Source organism: Trematomus bernacchii, unplaced genomic scaffold (assembly GCF_902827165.1).
Source record: "Trematomus bernacchii unplaced genomic scaffold, fTreBer1.1, whole genome shotgun sequence".
Taxonomy (NCBI): Eukaryota; Metazoa; Chordata; class Actinopteri; order Perciformes; family Nototheniidae; genus Trematomus; species Trematomus bernacchii.
In genome coordinates this window covers 7,858,916-7,883,694 of record NW_022987705.1, presented here as the reverse complement: position 1 = coordinate 7,883,694, position 24,779 = coordinate 7,858,916, and the positions used below count along the sequence as shown (strand labels likewise).

Sequence of the window (24,779 nt, the reverse complement as noted above, 5' to 3'; positions counted from 1 at the left end):
TATTTTTCTCTCGTTAGGATAAATTGCTCCTTTTTGTGTGTTTCTGCCGCTTTCGTTAATTTTGGAAACGAATACAATCTCTAATAATCTCAGTTTGTGTGTGATTGCCTTTTTTTTTTTAATATTTCACCTTAACCAACCCGTTTCTGCAGTAGCCTACAACGCATCTAAAGTTGAAATCGAACAGATGATGTAAATAAAACTATTTTTTGTCTTTGTTATGATGTGCAGTGATTCTTCATTGTATGATCAGATATTTTACAAATGATAATGTATTTTCTACCTTTACCTGCATCCTCCATGGTGATAAAATTATGGAGGATTTCCTGAGCGTCAGTCAGTAAATGGTACAGGCTCACAGATACAGTAATGCCTGCTGTTTGCCTTCAACACATTCTGGATTCTGCTATCTGAAACAGACATGCAATTTAAACACAGAGAGACTAGCTGAAAATTGGTCCTTCAATAGTGTTTAATCTGTCAGATAGTTTACAGATTGTTATCTTTACGGTCAACTTGTATATTTTCTACTCTTTAGTTCTGTTTTTATTTTTGAAGTGTTTCTATTTTATAATTGTTTATTTTCTACTCTTTAGTTTCTAATTATGTGCAATGCCTTGTTTTTGTATGCTGCTGTAACGAAAAAATCTCCCAATTTGAGATCAATAAATATACCTTATCGTAGACTTACTGCGTGTAGGCTATTTACAATTGGACACGCGGTTGTTACATGGGTAACGTGTAGGCAAAGTGTTTCAAGAATAATTTAGGATTAAGATCAACCTTTTTGTAACTCACGACGTCACGAGGGGATATTCCGTTTTTCACTCAGGTGTTATTTTACAATAAAGAAATAGCCTACACACACCATACTAAATTGTAATACTTCTCCGTTGTAACTAAAAGTCCTGCAATTAAATATTACTTAACTAAAAGTCCTGCAATTAAATATTACTTAAGTAAAAGTACGCGTATGATGTATCTCAAAATTGTACTTAGGCTAAGTACAGTCTACTTGAGAATGTAGTTTAGTTGCTTACACCACTGGATTTCTAACGTTTTTTTTAAGAGACAGCTGTGAAGTCGGCAACGTCAGAACTAAGGCACCAGTAACTCATGGAAGCACTCAATAGCATCCTTGCAAAACATACAAAATGGTACATGGATACTGAGATAGGATTTAAGTGAGGGATAACGACCGATAACGACTAGTACTTACTTCTTCCACCTCTGCTCTGGACATTTATTGTTCACATTCCGATACAGCAGGTGGCAGGAGAGCTCGAGGGATTGTAGCGCGCGAAAACTAAAGAACAAGTGACGTGTAATTCCTGCGACTCTCAAGGTATAAATACTGCGCCATCGCGACTTTACTGTCTCTTTTGAAATCGTCAGAAGGTCCAAGAAGTGTCCAGGTCCCTGGTTCCTGGTTGTTTTTGCTTAAATGTGTTGAGAGTGAGTAAATAGAAACATTACTAAGTGTTTCGACAACACGTAAGTGTAGCTTTAGTTTGTGATTCTGGTTAAGTCGTAGAGTTTAAAGCTGAAGAGTCACGTTAGCATTTCCGCGATGGGCCCCAAGCAGCCACGTGGAGATCACTGTGCGATGGACAATATGAAAGACAAAGTTAAACATGGTAATTTATCTCACCCTCGCTAGTTAAGATTTATAATTTAACTGCAAACATGTAAATGTTACTTCCTTTGATCTCGATGTATTTCCACAAGTCGTGAAGACAACTAAAAAGTCATGCTCACGGATGTGGTTGCCAAAAATGAAATGGAATTTATAGTTAAATATGTACCCTTTTTTTTATATATCAATGATAAACTTGCCATTTGTTCATTTTATCATTATAGTTTAGAAAGTAGAATTGCAAGTGATTTGCGATACTCCAACCTTTAAACTTTGATTCAGTCTACACCAAAGTTACCAGCTGGTTCTCTATCAGCCTGTATTTGCTTAATTGAAACTATATTTGGATGGCATGTTTTTAGTATACCCATCTTTAATGTCAGACTAGTGATGGAAACTAAAGACAAATATCTCCTTTTCATCCAAAATGAGTGATTAAGTTTATTCATTTTTGTAAACTTGCCATTTTACTGTACGCTTAACTAATATCTATTTTAACTTGCACAAGATCACACTTACATTTTGCCTGTACACCTGAGAAGTCATGATTGATTACTAATTTTAACTATAAATGTCTTGTTATTTCTCCAGGTGGCCCTCACTCTGGTGGCTCTTTGAACTCAATGATTGAAAAGTCGAGACTGAGGTTGGTTTAATGTTCAGTTTAATTTGCCTTGCCCGTAAAATGTGATATCTTAATCTGAAATAGCTGGAATTACCGGCAGATTGTTTAGTGGTGACCATCGGTTTTCTGAACATTTGATCATAAATAATGTACCTATTTGGTCTTAATGTCACTTGACTAATTACTACCTTGTTCCATTATGTAGATGAAAACCTTATGAGCTGCCTGTGATGTCATGGATTGTTCCTCGTCTTCCCAACTAAACCAGCTGACTGGACACGACTCATTCCTTGCAGGTGAATATACTTTCATCATAAAACAAACTGTCTGCTTCTGTTGTGATGAATCTAAAACTGAAATAGCTGGAATTACCGTCAGATTGTTAGTGGTGATACTCGGTTTTCTGAACATTGATGATGCAGATATATTTCAGAACAAGACTGAATAATATCATAACGCATTTCAACCTAATTTCTCTCCGTAGCAAAAAGCCTGAGCTGCCATAAGATGTGCTGTAGTCATGCAGTGCTGCGCATACTTCCAACTGAACCGACTGACTGGAGAACATACATTTTTGTGCAGGTAAAATTGCGTTGTTTATAAATATAAACTGGTTGCTTTTGTTGTGATGAATCTAAAACTGAAATAGCTGGAATTACCGGCAGATTGTTAGTGGTGATACTCGGTTTTCTGAACATTGAAGATGCATTTATGTAACTTGATGGAGACTGGATTAATGGCATTTAACTCATTTCAAACTTGTTTTCCTCTGTAGGAAAAAACCTGTGAGGTTCCATAAGATGTGCTGTAGTCATGCAGTGCTGTGCATACTTCCATCCAAACCAGCTGACGAAGAACATCAATTTTTGCAGGTAAAAGTCCATTGTCTGTCTGTCATAAAATCAGACTGGCTGCTTCTGTTGTGATGAATCTAAAACTGAAATAGCTGGAATTACCGGCAGATTGTTAGTGGTGATAATCGGTTTTCTGAACATTAATGATGCAGTTATGAAACTTCATGAAAAAAAAAAAAGACTGGATTAATAACATTTAACCCATTTCCACCATGTTTCCTTAAGAAAAAGGCCTGTGAGCTGCCATAAGATGTGCTGTAGTCGTGCAGTGCTGTGCATACTTCCAACTGAACCAGCTGACAGAAGAACACTCACTTTGTGCAGGTAAAAGTGCATTGTCTGCCATAAAAACCAACCACTGTCTGCTTCTGTTGTGATGAATCTAAAACTGAAATAGCTGGAATTACCGTCAGATTGTTAGTGGTGATGATCGGTTTTCTGAACATTGAAGATGCATTTATGTAACTTGATGAACTGGATTAATGGCATTTAACTCATTTCAACCTCGTTTCCCTCTAGGAAAAACCTGTGAGCTGCCTAAGATGTGCTGTAGTCATGCAGTGCTGCGCATACTTCCAGCTGACGAAGAACATCCATTTTTTTTTGGAGGTAAAAGTCCATTGTCGGTCATAAAAACAACTTGCTTTTTCTGTTGTGATGAATCTAAAACTGAAATAGCTGGAATTACCGTCAGATTGTTAGTGGTGATAATCGGTTTTCTGAACATTGATGATGCAGATATAAAACATGATTTGAAAAAGGCTTGACTAATGACATTCAACCTAATTTCCCTCTGTAGCAAAACACCTGAGCTGCCCTAAGATGTGCTGTAGTCATGCAGTGCTGCATAAACATCCAACCCAACCAGCTGACAGAAGAACACTCACTTTGTGCAGGTAAAAGTGCATTGTCTGTCATAAAAAACAACCCGTCTGCTTCTGTTGTGATGAATCTAAAACTGAAATAGCTGGAATTACCGTCAGATTGTTAGTGGTGATAATCGGTTTTCTGAACATTGATGATGCGCATATATTTCAGAACAAGACTGAATAATATCATAACGCATTTCAACCTAATTTCTCTCCGTAGCAAAAAGCCTGAGCTGCCATAAGATGTGCTGTAGTCATGCAGTGCTGCGCATACTTCCAACTGAACCGACTGACTGAAGAACATACATTTTTTTTTTGCAGGTAAAATTGCGTTGTTTATAAATATAAAATGGCTGCTTCTGTTGTGATGAATCTAAAACTGAAATAGCTGGAATTACCGTCAGATTGTTAGTGGTGATGATCGGTTTTCTGAACATTGAAGATGCATTTATGTAACTTGATGGACTGGATTAATGGCATTTAACTCAATTCAAACTTGTTTTCCTCTGTAGGAAAAAACCTGTGAGCTGCCATAAGATGTGCTGTAGTCATGCAGTGCTGTGAATACTTCCATCCAAACCAGCTGACAGAAGAACATCCCTTTTTTTTTTTTGGAGGTAAAAGTCCATTGTCGGTCATAAAAACAACTTGCTTTTTCTGTTGTGATGAATCTAAAACTGAAATAGCTGGAATTACCGTCAGATTGTTAGTGGTGATGATCGGTTTTCTGAACATTGAAGATGCATTTATGTAACTTGATGAACTGGATTAATGGCATTTAACTCATTTCAACCTCGTTTCCCGCTGTAGGAAAAACCTGTGAGCTGCCTAAGATGTGCTGTAGTCATGCAGTGCTGCGCATACTTCCAGCTGACGAAGAACATCCATTTTCTTTGGAGGTAAAGGTCCATTGTGGGTCATAAAAACAACTTGCTTTTTCTGTTGTGATGAATCTAAAACTGAAATAGCTGGAATTACCGTCAGATTGTTAGTGGTGATGATCGGTTTTCTGAACATTGATGATGCAGATATATTTCAGAACAAGACTGAATAATAGCATAACACATTCCAACCTAATTTCCCTCCGTAGCAAAACGCCTGAGCTGCCCTAAGCTGTGTCGAGTCATGCAGTGCTGCGCATACTTCCAACCAAACCAGCTGACAGAAGAACACTCACTTTATGCAGGTAAAAGTGCATTGTCTGTCATAAAATCAAACTAGCTGCTTCTGTTGTGATGAATCTAAAACTGAAATAGCTGGAATTACCGTCAGATTGTTAGTGGTGATGATCGGTTTTCTGAACATTGAAGATGCATTTATGCAACTTGATGAACTGGATTAATGGCATTTAACTCAATTCAAACTTGGTTTCCTCTGTAGGAAAAAAAACCTGTGAGCTGCCATAAGATGTGCTGTAGTCAAGCAGTGCTGCGCATACTTCCATCCAAACCAGCTGACAGAAGAACATCCCTTTTTTTTTTTTGAGGTAAAAGTCCATTGTCGGTCATAAAAACAACTTGCTTTTTCTGTTGTGATGAATCTAAAACTGAAATAGCTGGAATTACCGGCAGATTGTTAGTGGTGATACTCGGTTTTCTGAACATTGATGATGCAGATATAAAACATGATTTGAAAAAGGCGCGACTAATGACATTTAACAGATTTCAACCTAATTTCCCTCTATAGCGAAAGGCCTGTGAGCTGCCATAAGATGTGCTGTAGTCATGCAGTGCTGCATAAACATCCAACCAAACCAGCTGACGGAAGAACACTCACTTTGTGCAGGTAAAATTGCATTGTCTGTCAAAACGAACCACTGACTGCTTCTGTTGTGATGAATCTAAAACTGGAATTACTGGCAGATTGTTGAGTGGATCAGGATCTGCTCATGACACAAACCTGTTTGTCAAGTGTCCTGTAGAGAAGCTTTGTGTGAAATATGATGTAGAAATGTGTTATATCTTGCTGGGTTTGTTCAGAATCCAAGATTGATTCCCCTGACTTAATTTATAGACTCATTACATGTATCATTTAAGGGCTTGACTAGACTTGCTGGGATGTACAAAGACACAGATAATAAACAGAGTTAAGTTGATTGCTGACAAAGTAGTAACTATAGCTGTGCTAAGCTGTTACAACCACAGTATTTGCTTTTCTTTGCACTTATCGAATGTCCTCTCTTTCAGATGATCGTGGGACTCATGGACACTGATCTGAAGAAGGAGAACTTGTTTGTTCAAAAAACATTTCACATTGTAAAAAGACACTGATCCATTGAAATAAAGTCCTATCTGCCTGATAACTGGAACTAGTGGTGTCTTTTGTTGGGCCTGTATCACATCAAAGCAATATCTAAACAACTTTTATATAATGCACTAAACTAAAACCACTTGCCGATCTCTTTCAACCTTGAGAAATGCACTATAGACTCATAATATGTAAGCGTCTTTGAGCATTAGGAAAAACGTTATTTTAAAAACCCATTTATTATATGTACAGCAAGTTGTGCCAAACAAGACTGCTCCCGGCTTCCTCTAAACGTTCAAATGTTCACCTTTGTTACTGGGCTGTTCTCAATTGTCTTGGTCTGATTTTACACACTAGCTTTTGAGGGATTCAAATAAATGTAAAACTGAATTCAAACTAATGATGTGGGGACACTGGATGTTTAAGGGATGAAAATACCAGTGCAGATATTTGCTTCAAACATGGCAGTCCTTTCATAGATGAGCCTCGTGTTGGGCTGGTGTTTACATGTTTCTTAGTTTTATGTAAACCTAATCCTGCGAACAGGTCACATAATGGTAATAAGCAACACAAAGGTACCAACAAATCTATACTTGGTCTGTTAGCATGTAGGTGGGTGAATTAGACTGTCTTTTGATCCCACTGTCATACATTTTTTACTGCAAGGAATTCCTTGCAGTAAACCTTGAGGCGTAAGAACATATTTGACGGTAAAGCAGTGAGATTTATGGTCATAACTTGTGATTACAGTGCTTCAGCACAATATGCAAATTCTGAACAACTTTCATTGTAGCTGTCATGTACAGTATTTATCGGTGACAGGTTTATTGTCTTAAAACAGGACATGCTGGCTCAGTTCCATGTTCCTGCAGCAGGTGTGATTTTATGCAGAGACATTTGTATTTATATATTAACTGTCTGGTCTGGTTAAATGAGCATGAAATGATCGATACACATCAAAACATTAAGTGGCATTTGTTGCTTACAATCTGAAACCTTAAAAGTTGTAATTTTGACTTTATTTTCATCCTTACTATAAATATTTCTGACTTTCTTTTGCTGGAGAATATCAAGAAATACCACATAAAATAGTTTTGAAGATGACACGCATTTATCAACTAAATTAAAATATGCCCTTTTATTGATGTGTGTTTTTGTTTGTTTTGACTCTTGTGAGTATAAATGTTACGGATGTTTCTGGATGTGTTTTCTGCAATGGAAGTATTGTTAAGAGATGTTTATTTCTGCAATTATGATTTTAAATCAATTCTGGTTATGTTGTGTTGCCTTTGCTTTAACAACATTCCAGTTGGTCTGTACTTCACACATTAGGCTTGTTTGAGACGAGCTGCGGTTCGCCTCGAAAGTAGACGAGAATAGCCGATCGCAGCCGGGGGAGGTCTCAAAAAGCTCGCCTGAAGTCGGACAGCTCGGAGTCGGCTTCTTCTTCTTCTTCTCTCGGTTTTTTGGCGGATTTCAAACAACTTTAAGGTGCATACCGCCACCTCCGGAGTCGGCTTGACTCGGTTTGCATTTATAAATGCACACGGCATCTATTGCACGTCTGTCCGTCCTGGGAGAGGGATCCCTCCTCTGTTGCTCTCCCTGAGGTTTCTCCCATTTCCCCTTTAAACTGTGGGTTTTTCTCTGGAAGTTTTTCCTTGTATGATGTGAAACGTAAGGACAGAGGGTGTCGTTTTGTCATACTGATATTCTGTACAAACTGTGAAGTCCACTGAGACAAATGTAACATTTGTGACATTGGGCTATATAAATAAACATTGATTGATTGATTGATTGATTGATTAAGAATGGACAAATGTGTTTAATCGTTAATGTCAGATATGTACTAAGTAAATACATTTGTTCCTGCTCAAGATTAGATTCAACTTTATTGTTATTGCACAGATTACAGGTACTGAGACAACGAAATGCAGTTTAGCTTCTAACCAGGAGTGCATAAAGCAGTAAAGTGAAAAGTAATGTACACAATCTACAGAATAAAATATAGAATAAATTGAATGATGAATAAACAGTGAGGGGTATGAATACACTATATACACAGTAGCCTAGCCTAGTATTAACAGTGTGTTGTATGAATATGCTAAGATATATAAAGTATGACAACGGTAAGCAGTGCAAGTGTAGTATACAAATATATAGATATTAATTTAATGATGATAAACATTGTGGAACAATGATGAAAAATGTGAATGGAAGTGGCGACGTAAAACTGACACAAAACAACACACTTTTGCCGAGCCAATGGAGAGTTTCATCACCAGCACGGGGTAAAACCTTATATATACAGTCTATGGGTAAAACCCACCAATGAGCGCTCAGCTCGAGATACCAGCAAGTCGTTTCCCATCAAGCATTTCGCTTCCGCAGCCCGTGGAGAGAAACTGCGCCGCCTCGCCGCGCCTCGCTCTCAAGTCTGCGGGCGTCTTTGTCCCGCGAGATTTCAACGTCTCATGTAGGCGAGCCTCCAGAGCAAGTCGGACAAAATGACTAACCATCATGCAACGCACTAGCAAGACGTTGATCGCAATTGCGCAGGTCTGCGCAGGTCTCGCTTGTCTCAAACAAGCCTAGGTTGCGTTCGAATACTCCAAAAAAACAGCTCCTAAGTTCTAACCCTATCGTCTATTCCTTGACCTCGGAGTGAAACGTCATGGGGTTAAGGGATAGTGGATAGGAGAATTCAAAAGGATTTAGGAGAAGAGACTGCGGCACTTTAGAGAATCCGACTGCACTTTCACTATCCGACGTGTTTATGATGCGCCAGCAGAGGTCATAAATGTGCGCCTGCTGCTGTGGGGAAACTATGGAAACTACAGTTTTCTATACAGCGGACTACAACATGGATGTTCAATAAGAACGAGGGACTACTGTAAACTCATCTAGAGACTCTGCACCGTGCTCTGATGCTGTTGTTTTATGCTTTATGAACGGGGACAACAGAGAAACATATTCTTCATGACCAAAGTTGGAATTGAAATAAAAAAGGAAAGTGAAACTGTCACCCTCTCCCTCCGGTCCACATTAATACAAATGATCCCAATACGTATGATTGTATGAAAAGATCTTAAAATCAATACAAATGTATTTATTATAACGGTTAGTCCTTAACATCTATCACTGTGTATATCACCATTCAAACATCTTTTAAAAGTTGAACAAACCCCACACAGCTCAGTAAAGACTGTGAAATGTTGACTTTATTTGATCATTTCAGTAAAAACTAACGTTCATATTTCTCTTTTTGATTATAATACTGATGAACGTTCAAAACAAAGCACTTTGGCAACTTACCACATACGTTTTAAAATGCTTAATAAGCACCGTAACTTTCATGATATCATTTCTCGTTCATAATCGGTTGTTTCCGTGAACGGCCGACTGTTGTGTGACGGCAAATGCTGCGGCCGCAAGGCATTGTGGGGCAGCATTTTCTCCTCTCCTTTCGGTTAGGGAGGTCCAGTGGTTCCTAAGCTAAAGGAGGTTATAAAGGAAGTTTGAAACCTCCTTTCCTTTTAATTTAGAGAATTCGAACGGCACTTATCATGGCTGCCACTGAGGGACTTCCGGGTCATTTCACTCCGTTAGGAAGGTTCCTAAGCTAAATGGACTATTCGAATGCAACCCTATTGTCTTGTTCTCTCAGACAAATGATTGATGATCTCTGAAGCAAGTCAGCTAGTAAGTGAGACTGACAGAATTGCATGGGAAGCAGATTTCAGGACCATGTGCTTTTGGAATGTTCATAAAGGTGTTTGTTATGTTGAAATTATTAGATTCCTATAGGCCTCCAGAAAGCCCCAGGGTTTACTGTGTTTGAGTAGATGTGGGTTAGTTTGATGAACTGCGCTGTATTCAATAGAGTGGCGAAGTCCCTCCCACTTACTTCCGGGGTATGGGACCTTATTTCGGAAAAATTATGCATTGAAGTCAATGGGGAGAGAAAACTTATCTTTCGATCCCGTTTGAATTGTGCCATGAATTACACATATGATGTTTGTCAATCTTAAAAAATCATTTCCATGTCAAAAAAGTCACAGTTTGTCGTAAAACTGTTGAAATATAAGACTATGAAAAATACGCAACTAGAAAGACTACAAATCCCAGAGTCGCGTAAGTGATGTCACAATTGAGACACTACGATATACGTATAATACCGTATATATACGATCAGCGCCATATAGATATAATCTATCTATATGGCGCTGGCTAAGATAAGATAACTTTAACAAGATGCCTGTGTGCTTAGTACCAGGTTGTTATTATACCAGCAATGGGTCTTGCTCGTTCTTTCGCTTCCCGTCTGATGAAAGAGGAGTGTGTGGATCAAGTTAGCTACCTAGCTAGCACGTTAGTTAGTATTACAGCCTTGTCATTTTTATTAGCCTTAACATGAAGTAACATTAAGTAACCCAAAATGTTAAACAGTAAGAGTAGTAGTCATATTTCGTGAACCCTTTGAATAGTACTGTCACCGGTGTGATCATTCTATAATACACCATTTAAGCCCGGGGGAGAAATGCTAACGCTAACGTTAGCATCGGCGATCTTCTCTACTTCATGCTATCTGCACAAATGGTTGACATTAAACATTAAAACGACCAGGCAGTTCAGAGAGAATCAAAGGAAGGCAGGCAGGCAGCTTTGCATGACATTCTTCAGGACGTGTTTCATTGTGGTGATAGTGAAGGTCGTTGTGTTGACAAGACAGTAGTGACGGCCATCTTGGTGACGTCACGTGTGTTGTTGACCAGAGATGTAGTTCATTTAGCGTTTCACACAAACAAATGTGTTACTTCACAGTTTTACGACACTTTTTTTTTTTTTTTACTTGCAAAATTATCTTTTAAATTGACAAACATCATATGTGTAATTCGTGGCACAATTCAAACGGGATCGAAAGATAATCTTTCTCTCTCCATTGACTTCAATGCATAACTTTTCCGAAATAAGGTCCCATGGGGCTCCACCGGAAGGGGAGGGACTTCGCCACTCTATTCAAAGGGCATGGGGCGACACCTTTTTCCATTTGAAAATTATCCTTCTTTTCCCTTGATTTGCTACCTCGTAAAGTAGTCAAAAAGGTTCAAATGACTTTGTTGACCAGTTGCTATTATGGCGTGTCAAGGTTGGGAGTTGTCTGTGTGTTGGTCTTATAATTGTAACCCTTTCACAATGGGTTGTCCACTCATAAAAGGCTGAGAATGTGTTGTTCAGCATTCATGTGTACTTTACCCCACGTTTGAACCTTTTTGTGTCACTTCCTGTTTTAAAAACCAAGATGGTGACAGCCAAAATGCCAAATCCTAGTCCACAAACCATTTGACGACGCCACAGTAAAGCTACTTTTCAGATTACGTCATCTCTAAAGCTTGTTCCGCGAGTCAAATTAATTAATTGAGTTTGACAGATTGTATGATTATTCCCTGCAGACATGAATCCGATATTACTACAGTATCATTAATATGACAGATGATTAGAGAGATGTTAAACCTGTTTGCAAGGATTTGCCAGTTCAGCCTGGAGGCGTTAGATAATAGAATAGAATTGGGAGGGATAAAACCCTCTTTTAATGGTCACACATGCAGAGCACACAGCACACACAGTGAAATTTGGCCTCTGCATTTAACCCATCCTAGTACCATGAGTCTAGTACTAGGAGCAGTGGGCAGCTATTGTACAGCGCCCGGGGAGCAATGGGAGTGAGGGGGGAAGGGGGAAGGGGGGTGTCCGGTGCCTTGCTCAAGGGCACCACGGAAGGGCAGGAGGTGAACTGGGACCTCTCCAAGGTTGAAGTAATGACTCTGCGCCCCTCTGTGAAGTTATTTCACAATTAAATCAGAAAGCGATTTCCCACTCATCACTTAAGACAGCTTCTTTCAGCATGAGGGTACAGTCATGCTTCCCCAAACTGCTCCGATAAAGTTGAAAGCACTCTATAACCTAAAATATCATTGTGAGTTGTAGCATTAAGAACAACCTTTATTAAAACTAAGACGCATAGATGTTTGTTGATGACTCAAATTACAGTGAAAAGTAACTGAGGGGCTCGCAAAATAGCTTAATTCATGGTTAATTTCAGTATGTCATTGGGCAGGGTTTTTGGACCGTCAATTTAGATGAAAGTAAAAGAATGTGCTGTCTGTAAACGGTATACGTCAGTCAGGTGTTAGTAAATGGCAATTTTGTGTTTTAAGTTAGAAAGTTAAGACAGGGAAAGTCATGAAAAGTGGCTTTGTTTTCAGGACTCTTTAACAAATTGGCTTTAAATGCATGATTTTTTTTCAATTCATGTATTTTCATTGCCTCTATCATTGTCAACTCTCCTTTGTTAGACTAGAGTCGACTGTCGACAGTGGAACCACATCAGTATCAGTATCAGCACTGTTATTCACTGGTTTTTTGAATGCCTTGGACTATGATTATTCTGGATAATAGTAGATCCTATCCCATATTATCTCCATCCATGTACCATTTTGCACTACCCAGTGATGATTCAGATATTTAAAGTATGCCGCAGCAAACATGGCATGCTTTTATGTGAACAGGATATCAGTAGGCTATTGTAAAGCAATGTGAGATTACAATCTAATATTGCTTTACAACACATCAATTCCACACTCCTGCTTTTTGCTATTAAAGGCTTGTTGTTTATATAGAAACAGGGACTTGGCAAAAACTCAAGTTAGCAGCACACCTAGGAAGTGAAGCTGGCATACCTTGTGGGCACAAAGCCTACTACTACTACTTATTACCATAAATTACAATGTCATTACACAGAAAGCTTCACATTAATGCCTAGAATCAAAAGCATGCTTTAAAATGTGTTTAATTGATGCAAATGCTTTTACTTGCACTAATAATATTTACTTTGCTTTAAAGTATTCCATTTTATATTTCAGCACATCCCTTGAATGATAACGTGCTAGAATGTTTTAGAAGAATTTGTCCAGAGGGCAACTTTAAAAAAATAATTGCAGACGCAGACTTACTCTAAGCCCATACATGTCAGCAAAGAATGTACAGAATCAACGACTGACATGTCAAAACCTTTTTTTTTAACTTACATAATTGAGAATCAGTATTTTGTTTTTCCGTTTCATGACTCTGAACATGGCAAACATGCTTATAAAGTTTAAAGACCTTTCACAAAAAAGCTTGTTTTTTTACAGCAAGGTACCACCCACTAGATTCATACTGCAAGCATATGGCATTACAAACGCAACATCTTTGGTCAATTTATATTTTACTACTAGAGTGTGTATAAAACAGATTCAAGCAATAAAAGGTATACATTAATACATAATTCCTATTTTCTATAGTTTGCACTGAAAGTAATGACCAATTCTGCCTTTTACTAAAGTAACTTTGGATTATCTAATCTTGTATCTGTTTTTCATAGGGTTGTTGGTCATGTTTGGTTTGTAAAACCTTTACTTCTTGTGACATACAGTACTGTCTTTTTTATTCTCGTAAATTGTTCTTTAGGTGACAGTTCTCAGGAACACTCTTTGCCGGGAGGAAGTCTCACTTATCCTACTATCAAAATGGGTGGATAAAGCATAACCAGAGCATTGTTCTTGTAAAATCCGCTTTTAGACAAATAAACTTAAATCTATTATACATAAATTAAGAATGCATTGACATAAAATTAATATGCTTCTTACTAGTATTAGATTTGACCAAAAAGCACTGCCTAAAATACACTTGAGTTTTCAGATATCCCAGCAGACAATGACCTTTTTTTCTGCACTTTGTTGGTTTAAAAAAACAACGCATTCATAGCAAAATATATTAGTAGGCAAGTAGTCTTAGTAGTATTTTACATTTAAGTTTCGCCAAAGTTCACCACTGTGTAAACAAGTTCCTGCAAATCTACAGTAAACACAGTTAGAACAAATAAATGAAAAAGAGAAAGAACACATGTAACAGGATACAAAGAGAATGTGTCAGGTGATATTTCCTTGGAGGTGTTGAGACAAGATTTTTTTTGTCTGTCACAAGCCTCCCAGCCCCCTGTCATTTTGGCTTTTCTATACATGCTATACATTCTGGGGGGCAGGTCTGGTTGTAGCCTTGGGCAATACAGAGAGAATATAAGAACAGTTCATTCTGCTGCAGAAACCAGGTCTGGAACCTCCAAGTCTCTCATCTTGAAAGAAGCAGCAGTCGGTTACAGCCATCTCACAGGTAACTATCTCCAACCATCTTTTAAACACAACACAGCTTTGCCATTTTAAACAAGACTAGCAATTATCTTATTTTGTCTTTTTTTTGTATGTCTTTCTGAAGCCTCTTGTCAACATGCCTGCATCTGGATCATGCACCTCTATCATCAACCTGCGCTTCCAAGAAGGCAGCGAGGGAAGTCCTTCCAACCCTGCCAAGTTCAAGAACCAAGACTTTGCGCAGCTTAAAGATAACCACCTCCGCAGAGGCCGGCAGTTTGTGGACCGCACCTTCCCACCTGACAGCAGCTCTCTGGGAGACCTGCCGGAGCTCAGCAGTCGGCAGGAAGCCCAAGTGAAATGGCTTCGACCAGCAGTAAAATACTTTAAAATATATTATATCATAGTACACATATTTAAGGTTTTTCTTATGCAAATGTTTTTCTTACATGCTAAGTCTTATCTGATTCACTTCCTCTTTGTTGTGTCCAGGACATCCTGAAACTTCAAAACGACCCAAAGGAAGCTATTTTCTGTACCAAAGGAGCCTCACGCTTTGACTTTGGTCAAGGCGCTGTAGGTAAGCAAGGAGACAACACAAAAAGAATACCTATTTACTATGTATATAGACTTTTTGCACTACTTTTTTTTTTGTATTTTTGTATTTTATTATATATATTGGATTGTTGAAGGAGCTCAGGTCATAAGATTTTCATTGCCATTTCTATACTGTAGCTTTGTGCATATGACAATAACATCTTTGAATCTTTGAAAAAAACCTTGTTAAGGAAAACATTTCGCTTAATTTGTTGACTTCATTCACCAGGTAACTGCTGGTTTCTGGCTGCGATTAACTCACTGACCTTCCGCAAAGCCCTGATGATGCAAGTCGTGCCTATGGATCAGAACTTCAACAACCATGCAGGGATATTTCACTTCAGGGTAAGGAATACTTTTCTGTAAGTGTCTTTAAACAATGTCTTCACAACTAGTCATCAGCTAACTTGTCATTTTTTACTCGTCCTTTCTGTGTCAGTTCTGGAGGTTTGGCAAGTGGGTGGATGTTGTCATTGATGACTACCTGCCAGTAATGAACAATCAGCTGCTGTCTGTGCGCTCCAAAAATGGAAATGAGTTCTGGGCTCCTCTGATGGAGAAAGCTTATGCCAAGTATGAAACCCTCTCACAACACATGAAATACTACCTTAGCTAAATGGAGGCAACACACTAGAGGCAAACATGTGTCTTAATTAAAAAAATTCAGAAAGTTTAATGGTGATATCTATTAGTTCAATACATATATTTTTTAAATAATTTTAAACTTCTCATCCAACTTCTATTGCTGGAATACATATACAAGATATTTTTATTAAAGACATCTTTTTTGAATTGCATATTTTTCTCCGCTTTAGTACTACTTACATACACCATACATTCACGTTGCATTCCTTTCTGTATCCTAAAGCTTTTACTTTTATCACTTATAGTCAGATTTACAATTTTTAAGATGTTGAAAATGTAAAAACAGATGTAATAGCTGTTGACACTCTTTTTATAGTATAGTAGATACACAATATACTGTATATCCTAAATTCCCTCTCTAAAAGCTTTTGACTATTATGTCAATGAAACAAACATTTTTAACCTGGCTTTATCAGTGTTCAGATTTATTTTCCAGAAATGTATACCTATTATTACTTATTAAATTAGATAGTGCCTTATTGGCAGATTTAAACATACAATTTAAGAAAGTGTGTTATAAAAGAATGAAAAAGTAATCAAGTGGTGAAGTTACCTTTCATACCTTATCCCTTTCATAGACCTTTTGTGTCCCCTAATCTCACCATGGATTATAGATGTCTTTTTTTATGTCTCCCTCAGGGTGTGCGGATCGTACACAGACATGAATGCTGGTTTGCCATCAGAGGCCTGCAAGGATTTCTGTGGAGGCGTGAACGTGGATTACAAACTCCAGGAAGTCCACCGTGCAGGCCATGATGACGAGCTGTGGAGCTCACTGTCCAACGCCAGCAGCTGCAACTCCATGATCTGCTGCGGAACAGCCCAGAAAGGGGTAAGAACTCATTGCTTTAGGGCAGAGAAGGGGTGGGGGGGCAATAAACCTTCAGGTCACTGGTGTGATTTAACTTGTTTGTCTCTTTCAGGGTGTGTTGGTGAACACTGTATCCAACTCTGGTATTGTTGATGCACATGCCTATTCTGTCACAGCAGTCACTGAGGTAAGGTGAACATAGAGAATATTTTAAAATAAAAGATTTTGGAGTTGCCTGCAATGTTTTGTTTCGATTGTGTCAATTTCTCATTTCCCATTAAGATTGACTATTACGGCTCCAAAGTGAGGCTGGTGCGACTCTTCAACCCTTGGGGCAGAAAAGAGTGGACCGGAAACTGGAGTGACAAGTACGTTCATTAATCATACATATGTACATCTTAAAGCAACAAATATAGCCTATACACTGAACTACAACTAATGACTTTGTATTTCTCAGGTCCAACATGTGGCAAAGAGTTAGCCCAAGTGATCGGGCAAAGTGTGAGGACCGCGACGATGGAGAGTTCTGGTAAATTTGCCCTATCAATGGAGTTTTCACACTTTTTTTAGTGGGAATGCTGATACAGCATTCCAACTATATGTTATTCAAAATCTTGATTCCGCCCGTTATTTTGCCGGTCTTCTTCTCCCACATTCCACATCGCAGAAACTCCGTTCAAACATCCAAACGTTCAGCTCGGTCGGGAATCGATGGCTATCACTTTTCTCATTCATAACTTTCATAATTCCCGAGATATATCCCATAATTCATCACATTTTTAACCATTGAAGTCAATGGAGAAAATCTTCAGACTTGAACAATCTTCATGCAACTTCAACTGCTAACTGTTCCTTCATACTTTCACTCAGAAACCTCATTCCAACTTTAAAATGTTACACATCTTTCTGACATTATTCATATTAAACAACTTTTAAATCAGATTCATACTTTTATAAATATTAAACATTGTTCAGACCTTGGTAAAGAGGCCTTCTTCAGCTTTAACATTACGCAGCTCGTTAAGGCAGAGTGTGTGATGTCAGAGTTAGAGTGGAGGACAGTTTGAAATTCCAAAAAAAACAAACGTTCACATGTAAGAGGTTTATCTCTCATTCAGAACAATGGAAACCTTTGATCTATGGACACCTCGTTAGCTCAAATATAAACACCTGTGTCATGGAACACGATTATGTCATAACTCCAACTGACATGCTCAGAGCAGCAGACTTCAGATAATGGTTAATGGTCCTGCCCTCAACAGCTCCACGTCAATTATGGGGTGTCATCATATGCCGTTTCCATGGAAACGCATCCCTCGCCATAAAAGACGATGTCGCTATACATTAACTCCTATGAAAATGTTCAAAAAGTGCTCAAACTTCACATGTGTGCTAACAGTACAGCCGTGAAGACATCTACGGGACAGTTTTGAGATTTCTTCAAATGCCGTTGCCATGGCAACACAATGCTCGCCATTAAACACGGTTTTCTCATAACTTCAGTGAAAATGCTCCCAACGGCCCAAAACTTCACAGGTTTGGTAACGATACAGCCATCAACGCATCTAAGCGTATTATGAAGTGTCATCAAATGCCGTTGCCATGGCGACACAATGCTCGCCATGAAACATGATTTTCTCATAACTTCAGTGAAAATGCTCCAAATGGCCCAAAACTGCACAGGTTTGGTAACGATGCAGCCATCAACGCATCTAAGCGTATTATGGGATGTCATCAAATGCCGTTGGCATGGCGACAGATCATTCACCATCAAGTTAGTTCAAAAGTTTGCAGTTCAAATATTCTGCTGCTTTTCCAAGCCTTTTTATTTTATTTTCTTTACTCATCACACATTCAAGCCCCCAGTGTTCATGTATCATTTCAATCAAAATTCTTCACTTTCTTCTTACACATTATATTTCAGCATAGCAGTTTAGCGTCAGCTTTTCAGCATAAAGCATTCCCACTAGCAATTTCTTCAGGAATTGCATTCTCTAGTTTAGTTTGTTACCACCTGTACAGTAATAATCCTTTTCTTTTGCATATCTTTCTCTTTCCAGGATGGAGTTAGAGGACTTCTGTCGTCATTTCTCCATGTTGTTCATCTGCTGTGAGAACCCCAACTTTATCGATGGCGACGTCAACTGCCAGTGGCAAAGCCAGATTTACGATGGCAAATGGACAGCTGGGAGATCTGCAGGCGGTAGCTTGTCTAACCGTGAGATCAGATTTTTTTCCTTTGTGCAAGTGCAAAAAACCACCACACTGTCTCTGGAGTGTCATGTGACATCTTTCATGTTTTTCATCGCCCGTAGGTTCCTTTGAAACAAACCCTCAGTATCGCATGAAGGTGAATATCATTGACAAGTCAGAGAAAAAAGACAAAAACATCGTCCTTACTCTGATGCAGAAACCTAGACAGGAGAATCGCAAAAGGCAATCAACTTACCCAATTGGGATCAGCGTCTTTAAGGTTTGCATCCTGTTTTCTTTGGTTTATTAAATATTAAATAATGATTAAGTAGTACTCTGCATTTATGACTCATTTTAAAACTTGCATCTTTCCTCCCTTTTCACATCCAACAGATTCCACCAGGGGTAAGAACAAATATCACACTTTGCCTGTGCACTAAAAGCTAATTTCCACATTTCAATAACCTTTAGTTAGGAGTTTTATACAACTAAATAAGGTTTATATTCTTCCCAGACAACATCGGGCCGCCTGAGTATCGACCAACTTTACCAATTGCAAAGACAGAAGGATACACAGATGTACACCTATGCGAGGGAGCTGGTTGAGATGCACAGCATGGAGCCTGGAGAGTATTTGATCGTCCCCTCCACCGTGGATCCCTACCAGAGTGCAGATTTCATTCTAACCATCTTCTCCAAGACCGATGCTCAGATCACGTAAGGACTTGCTCATATTTCAGGAGACCTTTATACCAAAGCAAGAACTTCTCATTTCAATATCTGACCCATTCTTTGCTGAAATGATTGAAAGCAATACACCGTGCATATGACATGGTGCTCAAGTCACATCCATGGGGTACATTTTGGGGTAATTTGAGAATATAGTAAGCTGAGGATAAGTTTACTTTCTACTTATTTTTTTTTAAATTTGATTTATTTATTTATTTGACAGGGACAGTGCACATTGATTGACATTTCTGTAAATGCGCCAGAGTTAGCCAACAGGCTATTTTTCATCTGCAGTCCCTGGACAGATGTTGAAAGTCATCCTAAAAAAATAATTGTTATTTTACTAACCCACACAGTGTGTAGAAGTAGCTGATATCTGATACTAAATTAGCACTTAAAACAACTTTAAAGTATGCTAGTCAAAAGTCAAAAGTTTATTTTCGAAACATTTTATTATTATAGATTTGTATTAACATATTCTCCTATGCATCCAGTCCCCATGATGAAGATGATGATGAGGACGAGCATGACCACGAGGACGAGAAGAAGGAGGAGGGGGGGGACCTAGTTCTTCCTGAGGTATAGGAAACAAAAATAAATAGTGAATACTTTAGCTGCGAGTTAGAGAGGGCAAGTTTAGTTTGCCGATTTGTTGTCTGATTCATTAACTTGTCGTCTTTAGGTACCAACCGACAACAAAAAGCCTGAGGAGGAAACCTCTGACAACAAGGCGATCCGTGATCTCTTCAACCGATACGCTGATCAGGTGGGTCATTTTTCTCACACGTCCACCCGCTTGTCCATTTAAACCTTTTCTGATCTCAAACAATCATACTTTTTTCATCTTAGTTTGGTGAGCTGAAGGACAGGCAGCTCAGGATGCTCCTGAATGACAACTTCCCGCATGGTGAGTTGCTATCACATGTGCATTGAAAAACATTCAAAATCCTAATTCATTTCTTGTGCATCACAGATTTTTCAGACCTGTTACTTTGGGGATTTGAGTGTGTCTGTGTCTGTCATTCACAGGCACCTGGAATGGCTTTGGTTACGATACCTGCAGTAGCATGATCGCTATGTTTGATGTATCCTTTAAAGACAAAAATGTTTATCTTGTAAATCACAACACTAGAAAGTCAAGATTTAAATACCGATATGTAAGCAGCAATTTTTTTAATGTCATCTTTCATCCGTTTATGATGAGACATCCTTAACGTGCAAAGGTCGACAAAAAAATGACAATGACCCTCGTCGAGTTCACATCTCTCTGGAAGAAAATAAATGAATACAAGGTAATGCAGCAGAAATGGGCACTAAACAGACAAATTTAACCTCATATTTATCAATCAGAATCAATATACTTGGAATGTATAATGTTATATTCATTATTTCCCCAAGATTCTTCTTTCAAAACAGTAGACTCAGCTTATTTCAATAAACCTAACATGCATGTTTAAGGTTCTAATTAAATTAAACATTGTTCTTGCAGCAACACTTTCATCGTGCAGATGTGAATAAGAATGGATCCCTGACTGACACAGAGCTCAACGTGGCAATAAAGGCTGCAGGTAACACTAGTTTCCAATTTAAATACTGTTAAAACATGTTGATAAGCTTCTACCGACACAAAACAGGGAAACAGACTTCATATTCCGGACATTAACAGCAGTACTTGTCCTTCTTTCCTTGTCTCAGAACCAGAGATTGACCTTAACAGCGGTATGGTGAGGCTGATGACCTTCCGTTACTCAGCCTTTGAAGCCACCACCATGGAGGGCTTCATCTCACTCATGTTACGCCTGGGCAAAACAACAAGTGAGTGAGATTGCAACAATCAATCTAATCATTGTTAACAGTTTTGATACATTTGAATTCTATTTGTTCAGAATGAAGCGGGCACTAGGTCTAAATGCTGCAAACTGAACAGCACACCGCTTTATGACAAATGTGTGCACAGTATCATATCTTATAGGATATTTCTCTATATTATTATATATAATATGATATATTAGGGTTGGCTTTGGCACAGTGGGTTAGAGCGTTGATCATCAGATCAAGGGGCGTTGGGGAACATCTTTTCGAAACCCGCCTCGGCTGCCACTGTGTCAGGCCGTTGTGACACTTCACCCTAATTTGCTCCCGTGGGTATTGTCCACAGTAATAACTGTTACATGTCTAATATGTGTAATATGTCGTGGAAAGCGCTTTGAGCACCTGGAAAAACGCTTGAATAAAAATGTAATGAATTATTATTATTATATTAAAATGTGTTTTAATCTTATGTATGTCTGATCATCTTTACAGGTACCTTCAAGGACAAATCAACAGATGGAGTTATCAACTTGTCTTGGGAGGAGGCAAGTCTGTTTCCACTTAATGCCATTTATTATTTTTCTTTCTCAAGACAACAAAACACAAAAAGATAAGCATACATAATGACATAATCTGATAAAGATGTTAAGGAGTAACAAGTAAATATTTTACTTTTTAATAAAGTGTTTTAGTATATTAAAGTAGCATAAAAGGGAAAAAGCTCAGTACAGTTCCTGAGTAAATAGTTCCACCACTGTAGTTTGTGGCTAACTATGTGCAGATAAAAGTAATGTATTAAGGATAACGATTAAAGATACTAACATTTCTAGAAACTGCCTTTCTTCTGTTTCAGTGGACCGAGTTCTCCATGTACAACTAGACTCAAGAGTACACAGAAGACACGAGAGAAGATTCCTACAAGCAAACGCTGCTTTAAGAGAATAAATGTCTTCCTGTGCAAAACCTGTAACATGTTTCTCTGATCAAATTGTGAAATAAACATTGTTGCCTTCTGAATCATGAGCTGAAGTCTGAATTTTTGATCAAACTTTAACCGTGCAATACAAATAAAGGCGACAGAAGAAGATGGACCAGAAATCATTTTATTAACTCATCACCGACTACATTGGAAAGATACAAAAACTCAACAAGTGTTCAAACCATGGGAGGCGTGTGGTGCAGTGGGTTGAGCGTTGGTGTTCAGATCACAGGTCACAGGTTCAAACCCCACTGCAGTCAGCATATCCAAGTGTCCCTGGGCAAGACACTTCATCCCAAATTGCTCCTGTGGGAATTGCCCACAGTATTGAGTATGTAAGTCGCTTTGGATAAAAGCGTCTAACAAGTGTAATGTAATGGCTCACATGTTGTTCTACATTTCCAACCAGCTGACAGAAGAACACTCACTTTGTGCAGGTAAAAGTGCATTGTCTGTCATAAAAACCAACTGGTCTGCTTCTGTTGTGATGAATCTAAAACTGAAATAGCTGGAATTACCGGCAGATTGTTAGTGGTGATAATCAGTTTTCTGAACATTAATGATGTAGTTATGAAACTTCATGGGGAAAAAAATACCCATTTTCCACATTGTTTCCTTTAGAAAAAGGCCTGTGAGCTGCCATAAGGTGTGCTGTAGTTGTGCAGTGCTGCGCATACTTCCAACTGAACCAGCTGACTCAAGAACATCAATTTTGTGCAGGTAAAATTGTGTTGTTTATCATAAACTGTCTGCTTCTGTTGTGATGAATCTAAAACTGAAATAGCTGGAATTACCGGCAGATTGTTAGTGGTGATAATCGGTTTTCTGAACATTTGATGATGCACATATGTTTCAGAAAAAGACTGAATAATAGCATAACACATTTCAACCTAATTTCCCTCCGTAGCAAAACACCTGAGCTGCCCTAAGCTGTGTCGAGTCATGCAGTGCTGCGCATACTTCCAACCAAACCAGCTGACAGAAGAACACTCACTTTGTGCAGGTAAAAGTGCATTGTCTGTCATAAAATTAAACTAGCTTCTGTGTGAAATATGATGTAGAAATGTGTCATATCTTGCTGGGTTTGTTCAGAATCCAATATTGATTCCCCTGACTTAATTTATAGACTCATGACATGTATCATTTAAGGGCTTGACTAGACTTGCTAGGATGTACAAAGACAAACGGTTAATGCACACAGATAATAAACAGAGTTAAGCTGATTGCTGACAAAGTAGTAACTATAGCTGTGCTAAGCTGTTACAACCACAGTATTTGCTTTTCTTTGCACTTATCAAATGTCCTCTCTTTCAGATGATCGTGGGACTCATGGACACTGATCTGAAGGAGAACTTGTTTGTTCGAAAAACATTTCACATTGTAAAAAGACACTGATCCATTGAAATAAAGTCCCAACTGCCTGATAACTGGAACTAGTGGTGTCTTTTGTTGGGCCTGTATCACATCAAAGCAATATCTAAACACAACTTTATTTTATATAATGTACTAAACTAAAACCACTTGCCGATCTCTTTCAACCTTGAGAAATGCACTATAGACCCATAATATTTAAGCGTCTTTGAGCATTAGGAAAAACGCTATTTTAAAACCCATTTATTATATGTACAGCAAGTTGTGCCAAACAAGACTGCACCCGGCTTCCTCTAAACGTTCAAATGTTCACCTTTTGTTACTGGGCTGTTCTCAATTGTCTTGGTCTGATTTTACACACTAGCTTTTGAGGAATTCAAATAAATGTAAAACTGAATTCAAACTAATGATGTGGGGACACTGGATGTTTAAGGGATGAAAATACCAGTGCAGATATTTGCTTCAAACATGGCAGTCCTTTCATAGATGAGCCTCGTGTTGGGCTGGTGTTTACATGTTTCTTGGTTTTATGTAAACCTAATCCTGCGAACAGGTCACATAATGGTAATAAGCAACACAAAGGTACCAACAAATCTATACTTGGTCTGTTAGCATGTAGGTGGGCGAATTAGACTGTCTTTTGATCCCACAGTCATACTTTTTTCACTAATGTTCCCCTGACCATGAGTGGATTATGAGATTAGGCCCCACCACCTCTCCTACCTATGGGCAGAGCTATAGTTGTGTAGCTATTGAATGTTGCTCTAGTCTAGTAGTTATGTGCTCAAAGGCTGAAGTAGCATATCAGCCACAGACTTTTACAGAGGCAGGCTGTAAGTCTATCTCTCAACAAATAATGTGTGGTAAGCCTTGAGGGGTTGCTGAAAGAAAGGGGCTTTTGATACTTCCTTTTACTGTGTGCACCACTATATGCAAATTATGAACCACTTTCAAGATGTCAAGTGCAAGCTTTCTGGACAGGACTTGCCTACAGTAAACCTTGAGGTGCAAGAACATATTTGACAGTAAAGCAGTGAGATTCATGGTCATAACTTGTGCTTCAGCATAATATGCAAATTCTGAACCACTTTCATTGAAGCTGTCATGTACAGTATTTCAGTCAGACAACTCACGTGTTTCTTTAACATGTTTATTAGAAGCGGCATATAGTTGAGTTTGGCGACTAGGCTCGGGCCTCATCACTCCATAGATATACATAGCA

The 24,779-nt window shown here is 38.5% G+C and overlaps 1 protein-coding gene, 1 long non-coding RNA gene and 14 other non-coding genes across 20 annotated transcripts; all 16 read left to right on the top strand.

Annotated features, from left to right (window-relative positions):
- The first annotated feature begins 1,372 nt into the window (after nt 1-1,372).
- LOC117490145 lies at nt 1,373-23,613 on the top strand. Of its 5 annotated transcripts, none has more exons than XR_004556655.1 (15): nt 1,373-1,637; nt 2,228-2,282; nt 2,467-2,557; nt 2,746-2,843; nt 3,037-3,133; nt 3,341-3,439; nt 3,635-3,724; nt 3,915-4,011; nt 4,205-4,305; nt 4,497-4,601; nt 4,795-4,883; nt 5,075-5,170; nt 5,365-5,470; nt 5,671-5,769; nt 23,501-23,613. It is a non-coding gene; the product is annotated as an uncharacterized LOC117490145 (long non-coding RNA). The 5 variants fall into 5 exon arrangements; XR_004556653.1 differs by lacking the exon at nt 23,501-23,613 and adding an exon at nt 6,171-6,286; XR_004556654.1 differs by lacking the exon at nt 23,501-23,613 and adding an exon at nt 6,171-6,286 and having other exon boundaries at nt 1,378-1,455.
- LOC117490836 lies at nt 2,322-2,393 on the top strand. Its single transcript, XR_004556710.1, has one exon. It is a non-coding gene; the product is annotated as a small nucleolar RNA SNORD65 (small nucleolar RNA).
- Nucleotides 2,598-2,670, top strand: LOC117490826. Its single transcript, XR_004556700.1, has one exon. It is a non-coding gene; the product is annotated as a small nucleolar RNA SNORD65 (small nucleolar RNA).
- Nucleotides 2,885-2,957, top strand: LOC117490838. Its single transcript, XR_004556712.1, has one exon. It is a non-coding gene; the product is annotated as a small nucleolar RNA SNORD65 (small nucleolar RNA).
- Nucleotides 3,182-3,254, top strand: LOC117490825. Its single transcript, XR_004556699.1, has one exon. It is a non-coding gene; the product is annotated as a small nucleolar RNA SNORD65 (small nucleolar RNA).
- On the top strand, nt 3,487-3,559 carry LOC117490835. The gene has a single exon (XR_004556709.1). It is a non-coding gene; the product is annotated as a small nucleolar RNA SNORD65 (small nucleolar RNA).
- On the top strand, nt 3,768-3,840 carry LOC117490829. Its single transcript, XR_004556703.1, has one exon. It is a non-coding gene; the product is annotated as a small nucleolar RNA SNORD65 (small nucleolar RNA).
- Nucleotides 4,057-4,129, top strand: LOC117490828. The gene has a single exon (XR_004556702.1). It is a non-coding gene; the product is annotated as a small nucleolar RNA SNORD65 (small nucleolar RNA).
- On the top strand, nt 4,347-4,419 carry LOC117490833. Its single transcript, XR_004556707.1, has one exon. It is a non-coding gene; the product is annotated as a small nucleolar RNA SNORD65 (small nucleolar RNA).
- On the top strand, nt 4,645-4,717 carry LOC117490832. The gene has a single exon (XR_004556706.1). It is a non-coding gene; the product is annotated as a small nucleolar RNA SNORD65 (small nucleolar RNA).
- On the top strand, nt 4,927-4,999 carry LOC117490831. The gene has a single exon (XR_004556705.1). It is a non-coding gene; the product is annotated as a small nucleolar RNA SNORD65 (small nucleolar RNA).
- On the top strand, nt 5,215-5,287 carry LOC117490830. The gene has a single exon (XR_004556704.1). It is a non-coding gene; the product is annotated as a small nucleolar RNA SNORD65 (small nucleolar RNA).
- Nucleotides 5,514-5,586, top strand: LOC117490837. Its single transcript, XR_004556711.1, has one exon. It is a non-coding gene; the product is annotated as a small nucleolar RNA SNORD65 (small nucleolar RNA).
- Nucleotides 9,730-22,224, top strand: LOC117490139 (calpain-1 catalytic subunit-like). The gene is made up of 23 exons (XM_034139722.1): nt 9,730-9,933; nt 14,374-14,442; nt 14,545-14,796; nt 14,913-15,000; nt 15,247-15,362; nt 15,457-15,590; nt 16,302-16,494; nt 16,586-16,660; nt 16,756-16,841; nt 16,931-17,002; nt 18,534-18,691; nt 18,789-18,946; nt 19,060-19,071; nt 19,181-19,383; nt 19,890-19,974; nt 20,078-20,161; nt 20,245-20,302; nt 20,425-20,480; nt 20,619-20,687; nt 20,885-20,963; nt 21,091-21,210; nt 21,700-21,752; nt 22,061-22,224. The coding sequence occupies exons 3-23, from the start codon at nt 14,557-14,559 to the stop codon at nt 22,085-22,087; spliced, it is 2,166 nt and encodes a 721-aa protein (XP_033995613.1). The 5' UTR covers nt 9,730-9,933; nt 14,374-14,442; nt 14,545-14,556; the 3' UTR covers nt 22,088-22,224.
- LOC117490827 lies at nt 22,669-22,741 on the top strand. The gene has a single exon (XR_004556701.1). It is a non-coding gene; the product is annotated as a small nucleolar RNA SNORD65 (small nucleolar RNA).
- On the top strand, nt 22,945-23,017 carry LOC117490824. Its single transcript, XR_004556698.1, has one exon. It is a non-coding gene; the product is annotated as a small nucleolar RNA SNORD65 (small nucleolar RNA).
- Nucleotides 23,614-24,779: the final 1,166 nt, after the last annotated feature.

Coding starts and splice junctions, on each gene's coding strand:
- LOC117490139 (XM_034139722.1), top strand. CDS start 14,557: ATGCCTGCATCTGGATCATGCACCTCTATCATCAACCTGCGCTTCCAA. Junction 16,495..16,585: donor GCGGAACAGCCCAGAAAGGG/GTAAGAACTCAT, acceptor TGTCTCTTTCAG/GGTGTGTTGGTGAACACTGT. Junction 17,003..18,533: donor CGCGACGATGGAGAGTTCTG/GTAAATTTGCCC, acceptor TTCTCTTTCCAG/GATGGAGTTAGAGGACTTCT.